This window comes from Tupaia chinensis, unplaced genomic scaffold, assembly GCF_000334495.1.
Source record: "Tupaia chinensis unplaced genomic scaffold, TupChi_1.0 Scaffold000573_1, whole genome shotgun sequence".
In the NCBI taxonomy this organism is placed as follows: Eukaryota; Metazoa; Chordata; class Mammalia; order Scandentia; family Tupaiidae; genus Tupaia; species Tupaia belangeri.
Window position 1 is genome coordinate 1,302,736 of NW_006160087.1, and position 12,706 is coordinate 1,315,441.

At 48.5% G+C, this 12,706-nt stretch overlaps 1 protein-coding gene across 1 annotated transcript in view; it reads left to right on the top strand.

Moving 5' to 3' along the window:
- CSMD2 (CUB and Sushi multiple domains 2) overlaps positions 1-12,706 on the top strand; it is a 565,338-nt gene that overhangs the window by 334,836 nt on the left and 217,796 nt on the right. The window contains 1 exon segment of the mRNA XM_027775561.1: positions 11,593-11,919. Within this exon segment, the coding sequence (XP_027631362.1) occupies positions 11,593-11,919 (327 nt within the window).

The window sequence follows — 12,706 nt, forward strand, 5'->3', positions numbered from 1 at the left end:
AGGAAGGAAGGAAGGAAGGGAGGGAGGGAGGGAGGGAGGGAGGAAGGAAGGAAGAGATGCAAAGAGTCGAGCACAGTTCACGGCTTTGGATGAGGTGGCATCTGTGTGGGCTTAGGGAGACACCCTGCGTGCTCAGGAAATGCACAACCAGTCTTGCCCACTTATCTTTGATGACTCTTTTGGAATCTGTGTACATTTCTGAGAAGTATCCTCAGTATTCTCCTCCTCAGAGAGAACCACAGCTAAAGTTAACTCAATTTTGTTGGAATAGGGATGAGCCCTGCCGGGTCACTGGCTTCACCCCTGGTGTGTGCCCTTGAGAAACTCCTGCAGTTCCCTTCAGACCGGAGAAGCTAGCTGGTACCTTTCAAGTCCTGGTGCCAAAGTGAACCAAGATGAAAATTAACACACACACAGCTTCTGAGCAGAAAGAGGCGAAAGAAATTGAAGGGTGGTTTGTAAAGCCTCTGCTTCCAGCTTGGCTAGAGTATTCATCGGCAGACCTGCCTCACTTTCCAGCCCAGAGATGCACAATGAAGCAAAAACGATCTGATTGGGCCACTTCTGCTTGGGTGAGCACTGCTGGAGAAAATCACCCACCCAGGCAAATCGGCGCGGCTCTAAATTCATGGTCACCAATCTCAATCAAGCCGCGGCGCCGGCCGATCCATCTGTGTTTCTCAAGTCGGTCCATTCTCCCTGTCATGGAAACTAACTCAAGCATTCTCCAGTCTCCTTAGCTCCATGAACATCCCCCTCTCCTCACCTTGCTCTCAAAAATGCCCTTGCTTCCCACTAACAGGAAGTGCCCCCCACTTCCAAAAGTTCAGGCCCCAGCCCTCAGCCTGCCCCCATCCTTCCCTCCCGTTTCCTTCCACCTTTTAGAAGAGAGCTGGCCAATCCTTTTTCTCCTCCACAACCAGTCCCCTACTCATTATGTATCAAGAAGAAAAAAAAGTTCAAATACCCCACTTAGGCTTTAGATCAGGGACCTTCACACACTATTAACATCACAGAAAAAAAATCATTTTTACTTGCAACTCAGCACACATTAGCAAACAGTACTTCCACTTCTACCCAGGAGGACCTCAGATAGTTCCAGTCTCTTTAGCATTTTCTTCGTTTTGTTTTTTTCACCTGTAGCTCCTGACCCACCTTACCCGTTTCCTGGCCAGTTAGGTTGAAGCCCGCTATTTCACTCACTTGGCTGTAGCTGTCCTGGCCTCTGGCCTTCTCAGGACAAAATGCCTCCTGGAATTTATTCTCCTGTCTCTTCAGCCACTCCCCCTTCTGCCAGTTCTTTTGCATCAACATGTAAATGTTCTCAGGTTTCATTGATTTAAGCTCATCTATTTCTTCCATGAGAGAGAGAGGCACCCCAACGTGGTTCTTACGCCATGATGCACCCCCTGCCTCAGCCAGTCTGGCCCGTGGGTGTGTTCCTGCGTACCCAGCGTAAGGAAGGAAGGGAGGGAGGGAGGGAGGGAGGGAGGAAGGAAGGAAGGAAGGAAAGAAGGGAGGGAGGGAGGGAGGGAGGGAGGAAGGAAGGAAGAGATGCAAAGAGTCGAGCACAGTTCACGGCTTTGGATGAGGTGGCATCTGTGTGGGCTTAGGGAGACACCCTGCGTGCTCAGGAAATGCACAACCAGTCTTGCCCACTTATCTTTGATGACTCTTTTGGAATCTGTGTACATTTCTGAGAAGTATCCTCAGTATTCTCCTCCTCAGAGAGAACCACGGCTAAAGTTAACTCAATTTTGTTGGAATAGGGATGAGCCCTGCCGGGTCACTGGCTTCACCCCTGGTGTGTGCCCTTGAGAAACTCCTGCAGTTCCCTTCAGACCGGAGAAGCTAGCTGGTACCTTTCAAGTCCTGGTGCCAAAGTGAACCAAGATGAAAATTAACACACACACAGCTTCTGAGCAGAAAGAGGCGAAAGAAATTGAAGGGTGGTTTGTAAAGCCTCTGCTTCCAGCTTGGCTAGAGTATTCATCGGCAGACCTGCCTCACTTTCCAGCCCAGAGATGCACAATGAAGCAAAAACGATCTGATTGGGCCACTTCTGCTTGGGTGAGCACTGCTGGAGAAAATCACCCACCCAGGCAAATCGGCGCGGCTCTAAATTCATGGTCACCAATCTCAATCAAGCCGCGGCGCCGGCCGATCCATCTGTGTTTCTCAAGTCGGTCCATTCTCCCTGTCATGGAAACTAACTCAAGCATTCTCCAGTCTCCTTAGCTCCATGAACATCCCCCTCTCCTCACCTTGCTCTCAAAAATGCCCTTGCTTCCCACTAACAGGAAGTGCCCCCCACTTCCAAAAGTTCAGGCCCCAGCCCTCAGCCTGCCCCCATCCTTCCCTCCCGTTTCCTTCCACCTTTTAGAAGAGAGCTGGCCAATCCTTTTTCTCCTCCACAACCAGTCCCCTACTCATTATGTATCAAGAAGAAAAAAAAGTTCAAATACCCCACTTAGGCTTTAGATCAGGGACCTTCACACACTATTAACATCACAGAAAAAAAATCATTTTTACTTGCAACTCAGCACACATTAGCAAACAGTACTTCCACTTCTACCCAGGAGGACCTCAGATAGTTCCAGTCTCTTTAGCATTTTCTTCGTTTTGTTTTTTTCACCTGTAGCTCCTGACCCACCTTACCCGTTTCCTGGCCAGTTAGGTTGAAGCCCGCTATTTCACTCACTTGGCTGTAGCTGTCCTGGCCTCTGGCCTTCTCAGGACAAAATGCCTCCTGGAATTTATTCTCCTGTCTCTTCAGCCACTCCCCCTTCTGCCAGTTCTTTTGCATCAACATGTAAATGTTCTCAGGTTTCATTGATTTAAGCTCATCTATTTCTTCCATGAGAGAGAGAGGCACCCCAACGTGGTTCTTACGCCATGATGCACCCCCTGCCTCAGCCAGTCTGGCCCGTGGGTGTGTTCCTGCGTACCCAGCGTGTCCAGACCTCAGGATGTGACTCAGTGACCTTCCCATGCCACTTCCACATTGTGGAGCCTTAGGTTGCCCTGCGCCCCTCGGCGGTCCCCCTCATCTTGAAGAAACAGAAGTGTCATCCTCCTGCCGGTTCTCTGCTCTCACACCCCACATTCCTGATAGACGCGTCTCCTGGCCCGTCTGTCCCTCACCTCCTAGTTGACTGTGGCCGTCTGACTTCTGTGTCCCCGTGCCTCTGTACTGCTCTCGCGAGATCACCAGTGAGCCTCCTGCTGCAACCCAGTGGACCGTCTTCAGCCCAGATGCGACATGGCGCCTGGCAGTCCTCAGACAGCCGTCCTTCTAGAAACCCTCTTTCCTTGTCTATCCAACATCCGGTTTCCTGGTTTTCTCCTGCCTCTTGACTACTTGGTCTTTGTCCCTCCAGCTTCTCTCCTTTCTACCTGAAAGTCCCCTGTGATTTTTCCCAACTCCATAGCTCTGTAGTTTTAAGTTTTTGTTTTAACACTATTGTACATTTGTCCACATTTTTATTGACCAACTTTATTATTTTACAAATTGTTTTATCATTTCCTTGCCCAGTATTTCTATTCTGAGTGTTCCTCTTTTTATTGATTCGCGGTTCTTTATATTTGAAGCGCTGTAAATATTTAACTGTAGTAACTGGCAAAGCTTTTTCCTCTCCATTTGTTCCTCACTACTTACCTTTTGTTTATGGTGATTTTTGAAATCCAAAAGTTTTCCATCTCTGTAGTTCAAAATGTCATTTCTCTCATGATTTTGAATTTTCACATGATGCTAAGAAAGTCCTTCCCCACCTCTGAGATTATACACATATTCCTTATATTTTCTTCTAATGCTTCTATGGTACATGGATTAAGGTGGGGATCTAACGTTTTCAACAGCTGATAAGCCATTTGACCTAGGCTCATATTTTCCTCAACCAACCTTTCTCTTGCTAATTTGAAATGCCTTCTTCATCATAAACAAAATTCTTACATTACTTGATTTATTTCTGGACTTTCTTTTTCAATTCTATTACTCTCTCATGAAGCCGATATAATAAAAAATTATATTACTGCAGCTTTATAATACCTTTTTTTTTTTTTTAGAGGTTTTTGCTATAGGGCTCATGCGCTTGCCAGAAAGACAGAGAGAGAAAGACAGAAAGCAAGAAATCACTACCCAGGGGGTTGGCCATGCCACAGTCCCTTCTCTTCCATTCTCCTCTTGGGATCTTGGGCACACATGCACACGCGCCTGGTGTGAGTTTAAGCCACCAGGTCCGGGACTTGAACAGCAGTCGACTACATGGGAGTCCAGCAATGTAGCCATTATGCCAAGATATCTTCATATGTAGTATCTGAGTCGGCAAGCCTGCCCTCCAGTGGGAGGAAATAGGTGTCATGGTTGACATCGTGGGCTCTGGAACAGTCTAACTGGGTGCCTTAACCCTACACTGTCATTTACAGGCCACATGACCCTGGGCCAGTTACTTGAATGCTTGAACTCGGCTTCCTCATCTGTCAAGTGGGGTTACCAATAGCACTCACCTCAGAGGACTGATGTAAGGGTTCAAGAGTTAAAACGTGTGATGCCCTTGGAATGCCAGCTCGCTCCTCGTGTGCTAACGATATTCCCCTTCGTCTAGCTCAAAGAAAGCTTGTATATTTGCTATTTATTCCAACTAGTGACCTTACCATCATTTTAAGTTCCAAAAAAAAAAAAAAAGAAGTGACTCTCGCCTGGAATTCTGATAAAATTTATACTATAATTTAAGGGTAATTATCATCTTAGGGATATGAACTCTTTTTTATCCAGGAGCATTGTTTATGTCTCCATTTTAACATTTTCTTTCTCATCTGTCAGCAAAGTTTTATAGCTTTTGTAATCTAGACCATAGTTGTGTATGATTCTAGACTGAATTTGATTTTCCAAATCTTTGCACATAGAATTTTTTAAATTGTTTATCTAATTGTATTTGTTTATTATTATTATTATTATTATTTTAATTTGAGCCGGGGTGGGGGAGTGAGAAAGCAAGCCGCCAGGTCTGGGACTTGAACCATGGTTGGCCATGTGGGAGTCTAGCACCTTAACCACCACGCCACCTGCCGGCCCCACATATAAAATTTTCGTTGTGCCCTGGAGGTGTATCAGTATGTGAGTAGATGGATATGAGTTTTGCACGTACATGTCTTAGGTACACGTACACACTCTTACTGTTTCTCAGATCCATTTATCTTTGTTGACTTTTTGAATCCAGATTAGTATATTTTATTGTGTCTGTTTCAGTGCATTGAGGCATAAACTATAGCTAGGATATCTTCATTTTGGAACGTGGCCATCGTCCACATTTTACATACCGTCTTTGGATTTCGTTGCAGGTCTCTAAGACTAAGTGCAGTCTCCGTTGGCCTTGTCAGGCCCCGGGTAATCGAGTTCTCCTTGCTAAAGTAATGAAACCAGTGGTGACGACACCAAAAGAGACATAGTCAAAGAGTTTTCAACAAGCCCCTTTTATTTTCTACTCAAGATCGTATTGAGTTATAATCCTAAATATTAACCACAGAATTGCATAGTCACATATTAATGATTTTCCCACCTTTATTATTTTTCAAAAGTCTGGGCCGCGTGAGTGATCTCTGACTTAAAACTTTACCCAAGGTTAACACCCATGAGCTTAACCCCTGTAACTCCTTCTGAAGAGGGAGGGTTTGTGATCTCCCTCTGTCAGCCTGGATGATTGATAGTGCTGAGAGCCAATCAGAACTCTTCTTTTGTGCTTCATTGGGGACACTTGAGTCGCAGGCTCTTCCTGTTCACTGGCAGAAACATTATGTAACATACATACGTAATTTTCCAGAGCAAGAAAGGTGAGACCCTTGTAGGACAAGGCTCCCTTCCCTTTCCAGCCCTTGTAGCAACAGATCTGAGTTACCTCTTGAGATGGAAAGGAGAGGTCTACAGGCCCAGAGAGAGGGAAAGAGAGAAAGAGAGAAAACACCCCCCAAGGGCATGGCCACACCACAATCCTTTCTCCTCCATTTTTCCCTTTCAAGGTTTGTATATTAATATTAAAACTCCTTTGTGTATGTGTGGCCATATTTGCACCCAACAGTAGTTCTCAAACCCTGGCTGCCACTTGGGATCTCCTGGGGAGCTTTTAAAATCTGTAATGCCTGGGATCTACCCCATTAGTTAAATAGGAATCCTTAGGACCCAGGCATTATTAAATGATAACACTGTTCTCATGTGAAACCTGAGCTATTTGACCCATTCCTTTGCTTTCGACTAGTCAAAGTCATCCTTTTTCCTATGTAAGGGTTATGATTTGGGGTTTTTTTTGCTTTCTTTTTTTTTTAAGAGAGATTTTTGCTATAGGGCATGTGCACTTGCCAGAGAGACAGACAGAAAGTGAGAAATCACCCCCAGGGGAAGATGGCCATACCGCCGTCCCTTCTCCTCCATTCTTCTCTCTGGATTTTGGGCACACATGCACATGTGCCTGGCATGAGTTTTAAGCCACTAGATCCTGTACTTGAACCATGGTCAATTACATGGGAATCCAGCAAGATAACCATTATGCCATCTGCTAGTCCCTGGTTTGTTGTTGTTTTCTTCTGTTAATTTGTCAGAGAGAGAGAGAGAAAATACCTCCCCCAAGGGCATGGTCACACCTCAATCTTTTCTCCTCCTTTTTTCCCTCCTTTTGAGATTTTGGGGACACATGCACACGTACTGGTGTGTTTCTCCAGCCTCTGGGTCCAGGATTCAAACCACATAATCGACCATGTGGGATCCAGCTGTCCATCATGCCAGAGGCTGGCCCTGGGCTCTGTTTCACTCAGTGATTAACCTGAATATTTTACTGTAACATGTGATTTCTGTCTTTTTTTTTTTACATCTTACTTTACAATTCCCTCCTTGATGCTTCCTTGTTGTTTCCTTTGAGTTACTTTTTTTCCCCCTAAACTGACTGCTTTGCTTTTTCCCCTTTGGTAATTTCGAAGATAAGTTATTTTGCATTCTATTACTAATTACACTTAACATCTTTAAAAACACACTCTAACCTATATTTCTCTAATTAACCACAGAAACTATAAAACGCAATTTCTTGCAAGATGAGGAAATTAGCATATCTCCTTGTTCCAGCTTTACTTTTTATATCGGTATGATCTGGAATATTTTACCCTGGGGCTTGGGCAGGAGTGATAGCTTGTATCTTTTCTCCCAAGGAATATTTGTTACACTTGCATTCCATTTTATAACTATGTTTATAGCAATTACTGAGATTCATTACTATATTGGTTCATTTGCTCATTGCCAATCTTTTTTTTTTTTTTTTAATTAACCACAGCTTTTCCGTATTGGAGTTTCTCATTTTGCCACATCTCACACAGAAAACATCTCCAAGTGGTATTTTGTCAGTGTTATCGGAATAGTATTTTTTTGAGGCCTTTGCCAATTGAGAGCAGCCTTCTGTTGTCTGTGCGGTTTATAACTTACCTGGCCACACCCTTTTCTACGTAATTCAGGGCCACGCCTGCAGTGTGTCTAGGAGAAACGCCATGAGGCTCATGGCACAGTAGTTTTCACTGGTTTCTAGCCCTGACCTGTGTGTCCACCTCTTTTGTGGATTCTGTTGGTTGAGGTTCGACCTGGGATGGAGTTGAGAGACCTATGTGTTCTTCCATCTTCCTTTCAGATGGTTTCAGTCAAGCATTAGAGACTCGTTGATTCATTCATCAAATATCGCTCGAACACCCGCCATGTGCCAGGCGTTGTAGGAGCCACTAGGGATTCGGCGGAACCAGCCAGACCCTATTTCTGCACTCACAGAGTATCTGTTTATGTGTTGGGTAGAGGGAGGAACCAAACGCACATGATTAAACAAGTTACAGGTCATTTTAGCCCATGATAAGCATAGCTACCAGATGCAGCTGCTCAAATTGCAAGATCCTCCCCCTGGAAAACAGCTATAAAGAAAAAAGAGGGATTGGCCGCACAGAGCAGCAGCATTGTACAGAAGAGGCTGGATCCCCGTGGCTGACCAGGTTCAAGCCCTGGCCCCAGTGGCTTACCCGCCAGGCACTTGTGCTCAGAAGCCCACAGTCTTGATGGGCAGGAGATCTGGAGGAAAAAGGATTGTTTGTGAGCAGGCCCCACTGGGGGGTTCTTTCTCCCTCTTTTTCTCACTCCGTCATGTGCATGCGGGCATCCTCTGACATCATAAAAGAAAAAGAAAAAAGAAAGTAATCGAGTGGTGGAGTGGGGGCTGGGGGCTCGGATGTCAGAGCGTAAATCCTCCAGGCCCAGGCCGCCTCCCTCCTCCACAGCACGCTTGTCTCCAGTGCGCCTCGGGCTTGTCGACAGGCGCACGATTTGCCCCTTCTTTGTCCTTTTCTTTTCTTTTCTTTTCTTTTTTTTTTAAGTTTTTGCTGTCAGATGTGCGTGCTCATCAGAGGGGAGGGGAGTGGAAAATCACCCCCGTGGAGGGATGGCCGTGCCACAGTCCCTTCTCTCCGAATTGAGGGGATGCACAGACACACACCCAGTGTGGTTTCCAAGCTGCCAGGTCCGAGACTCAAACCATGCAGTTGGCCATGTGGGACCCACTGCTCTATCTTCCACACCTCCTGCCGGCCCGATCGGCCGCCTCTCTTCACGGTCATTGCCTTGGGTTAAGGTTCCTTGTCAGCTGTCTCGTAGCTCCCCACTGGCCCACTGCAAAGCTGGGGATGGAAAGGCCTGTGTAGGCATCCATGTCGTCTAGAGCCCCCCCAGTTCTATGGTGCAATTAACAGGTGCAGTTTCAGCAGATTCCAGGACCACCCCCGCACTCCACTGGCAGAGCCGGGCCCGTGGGTGGGGTTGTTCTCGGACTGGGAGATGGTCTGGAGGGGTGCTACGGACTTGGTCCCTGGACTCGAAGAACAAGCTTTGAGTTAGGTGCTAGCACTTACAGCCGCGAGACCCTGGCCGGTTACCGACCTCCGCGCACCTGTGTCTCGTCTTCAAATGTGGGGCGAGCCAGTTCCTACCTGGCCGTGTGCTGTGACCGTCAGACCGAGTAATTGATCCAAGTGCTGGGGATGGCGCCTGCCCCAGTAAACCTGCCGTGATTTATAATAATCATTACTATTGGCCAGATCTCGCGTTGCCTGTAAGCTTCTTCTTTCCTTTTTTAATTTTTTTGTTTTTATTGCTATAGGGTGCATGCACTCACTGGAGCTAGAGCACGCGAGAGAGAAAGCATCCCTCAGGGGAGCCATCAGGCCACAGGCCCTTTTCCTCCACTCCTGTTAGGATTTTGGACACACATATGCATAGGCCTGTCGTGTTTCTTAAGCCACCAGGTCTGGGACTTGAACCACTTAGTCGGCCATGTGGGATCCAGCCTCCTTAACTACCACACCACCTGACTGGCACACCTAAAAGCTTTTTTGTGTCCTTCCCTCCCTTTGGCTCAAATGTTTTCTATACTTGAAAAATACAGGGATTGCAGGAATGAGACTGAGCGTGTCTTAGAGACTAGACACCTTGCTAGAATTTCCACAGCAGGTTGCAAAGCAGTCCCTCATGCGGAAAAGGGAGAGTGGGTGTGCCTGGGAGGGTCAGGAAGGCGCTCACGGCAGGCAGTCACACGTCCCTCTGTTTACGAGTCTTTTTCCTTTGACAGACGTGATTTTGTTATTTTTCATCTTTGTTTCATTTTAATTAGCAAATTAAATACGATATTTACTTAGCTATCATCGTTAACACCAAACATCACGGCAAATGCTACAGAAAGACGTACTTGTTTACCCATATTGGGTTTTATGTTCTTTGTACTTTCATGGAGTAGAACATACTTAGGACCCTGTAGCATTTCCTGCATTTTTGCCAAAAAAAATTAAATGTGATTTCGTTAGGAAAAAAGACCTCCCCAGAACTTACTACCCTAGTACTGTTTTTATTTAGGGTCTCTTGTCCAGTCTTTATCCATCTATAAACAAATACTTAATAGCTATCATCAAAAGTACACATATAATTTTATGATGTGCTGATTTACTTAAAATGATGTTCAACATTTTTCTAACAGGTCATATTTATCACTTTAATGATTGCGTGCGAAGAACATCACATTAAAGGCTATTCTTCACCTCACATTATTGAGCTGACACGGTGGGGGTTTACATGGCTCTCTGTAATAAAAGTATGTCACTATAAACATCTTTGACCACGTGGCTCTTCTGCTTTTGAATTAATTTCTAGAGATTACTGAGTATTTGAATTGTCGTGTGGCTCTTAGTAAGTATTCAGATACTCCCTTCCAGAAGGACTATGTTGACTTCGCTCTGCACCTGGCGTGAACACATGCACGAACCTCCACGCGGCCCGGCAATACTGGCTCTTACCTTCCGTTTTTACCTTTTCCTGGTGAAATGGGCCGTTTTCATAGTCACCCCTTTTCTCTGGTGGGACCCCTCTGAGCACACTTCTTGGTCATCATGGCGGTTCTTGTGTAATTAGAGAGGCCCTCACTTGACCTCGGTGTTTCCCTGCCGGGGTTGTCGCATTGTTTCATCTTTTCGTCTTCCTCGTTCGGTTTGGTTTGGTGTTTTTGCTCGTTTGCTTTTCCATTTGCAGAACTCGCCTTGCCTCATCCTTATTCCAGGGCCTGTTAGTAACTGGCATGAAAAGGATTTAAGAGAAGGTTTTTCTGAAGAGCAGACCCCCGGGGTGGAGGGAAGGTATCAAGTCATGGGCAGGGTGACAAGGTGGGATGCACCAGGTTCTTCAGAGGCTTTGGGCTCTGAAAGATGGTGCTTCTGCCTTTCGCAGTCTCCCGTTTGGCGTGGTGCCGTAGCTGAGGGTTGTCAGAACCCCCTCGGCACGCCTGTCAGCCTGTCATTTCCCCGTCAAAAACATTTAAAGGAGAGGGAACCAGCAGTTAGCGTAATGGCTATGTCGCTGGACTCCCACGTAGTTGACCGCGGTTCACGTCCCGGACCCAGTGACTTAAAATTCACGCCGGGCGCATGTGCGTGCGTGCCCAAGATCCCGAGAGGAGAGTGGAGGAGAAGGGATTGCGGTGTGACCATCCCCCCTGGGGGGTGATTTCTCGCTTTCTGTCTCTGTCTCTCTCTGTCTGTCTGGCGAGCGCACGTGCCCTATAGCAAAAACCTCTCAAAAAAAAACCACACATTTGAAGGAGAGAGATGGACTCTGAGCGTCTCTACCTGGCCGCCACCTGGGGCTTGCCACAGCGGTGTCATTAAGCCAGGCCCTGCCCCACACCCACCCCTCCACCCCCTCTCAAACCAGGCTGAGGGCTCGGGCCTGTGACTGCACTGGACCTTGAGAGACACTTTCCCCCAAACACAAGGGACTGAACGCGGCAGACCCTGCCCAGGCCGAGGCTGATGGAGGGGAAATGGACAAGAGACCAGCCCCCACCTCTGCTGTCCTGCAGAGGGGCCCTCCAGTGCCCTGCCCCGAGAGGCCTAAGTATGTGTCCCTCTAGGTCAGAGCCCGCCAGTCCTCCCCCCCATGCTTCCCCGCTGCTGCCCTCCAGTCTAGGAAGGCAGCCCCCATGCCGAGGGCCGGGCAGGAAGCTGGGGCGCTTGCTGACCTCCCCTGCTCTTCTCTTGCAGTTTCCTGCTTCTTCAACTTCACCAGCCCCTCCGGGGTCGTCCTGTCTCCCAACTACCCAGACGACTACGGCAACCACCTCCACTGCGTCTGGCTCATCCTGGCCAGGCCCGAGAGCCGCATCCACCTGGCCTTCAATGACATCGACGTGGAGCCTCAGTTTGATTTCCTGGTCATCAAGGACGGGGCCACCGCTGAGGCCCCAGTTCTAGGCACCTTCTCGGGAAGCCAGCTGCCCTCGTCCATCACGAGCAGTGGCCACGTGGCCCGTCTCGAGTTCCAGACTGACCACTCCACGGGCAAGAGGGGCTTCAACATCACCTTTACCAGTGAGTCCCCTGTCTCCGAAGTGCCCCGTCAGGGAGCTGCTGTGGGTGCGCCACTCGCAAGGGTCTTAGGGGGCTGCAGGACCAGAGCCGGAGCTCCCAGCATGACCAGGCAAAAGCATACAGCGCCGACCACTGGGCAGGGCGCCCTTTACAGTGGAGTCACCTGTGGGGCGTTTACTTCCCATGGTGCAGTAGTAATGTGAAAGGAGCCGGGAACCTCATTTCCCTTCCCACTGGCCACCTCCCAGAAGGCCCAGCGAGAAGCAGGGAGGGCCAAGGGCAAGAAAGCCTCCGTCCTTCCCTCAGTTGTCCATGGCCTCTCTGCCCCGCCACCCCCACACACACCTGCTGACCGCCGGCCCTGCCGCGCCCGGTGGGCTGCTCACGCCTGCTTTGCGCAGTTGCTGTTCCAGCAGGAACGCGTTGGGCATCCTCTCCTCACGGCCCGCTCAGGGCCAAGTCCCAGGCCCCTTCTCTGGAAGCACCCTGAAGCTCAGCAGTGATGATTCTCATTTTTGTCTCGTGGGGCGGCCGGGACTGTGGGGCTGGGCAGAGCTTGGAGACCAAGGCTTGCAGGAAGGGCTTCGCGGGTCATGAGATGCTGTAAACTGAGTGAGCTTGGCCACGGGCAGTCAGGTGGGGCTGAGGCGGGGCCTGCCCGAGCAATGAACCAGATCTTTCTGCAGAGCCTGCTAGTGAAACCCACTCCCCAGCCCCCGGTGTGCCCCAGCCCCGGGCCTGCTCCTGCCCACAGTGACAGCTCAACCTGCTGGTGCTTCAGCAGGGC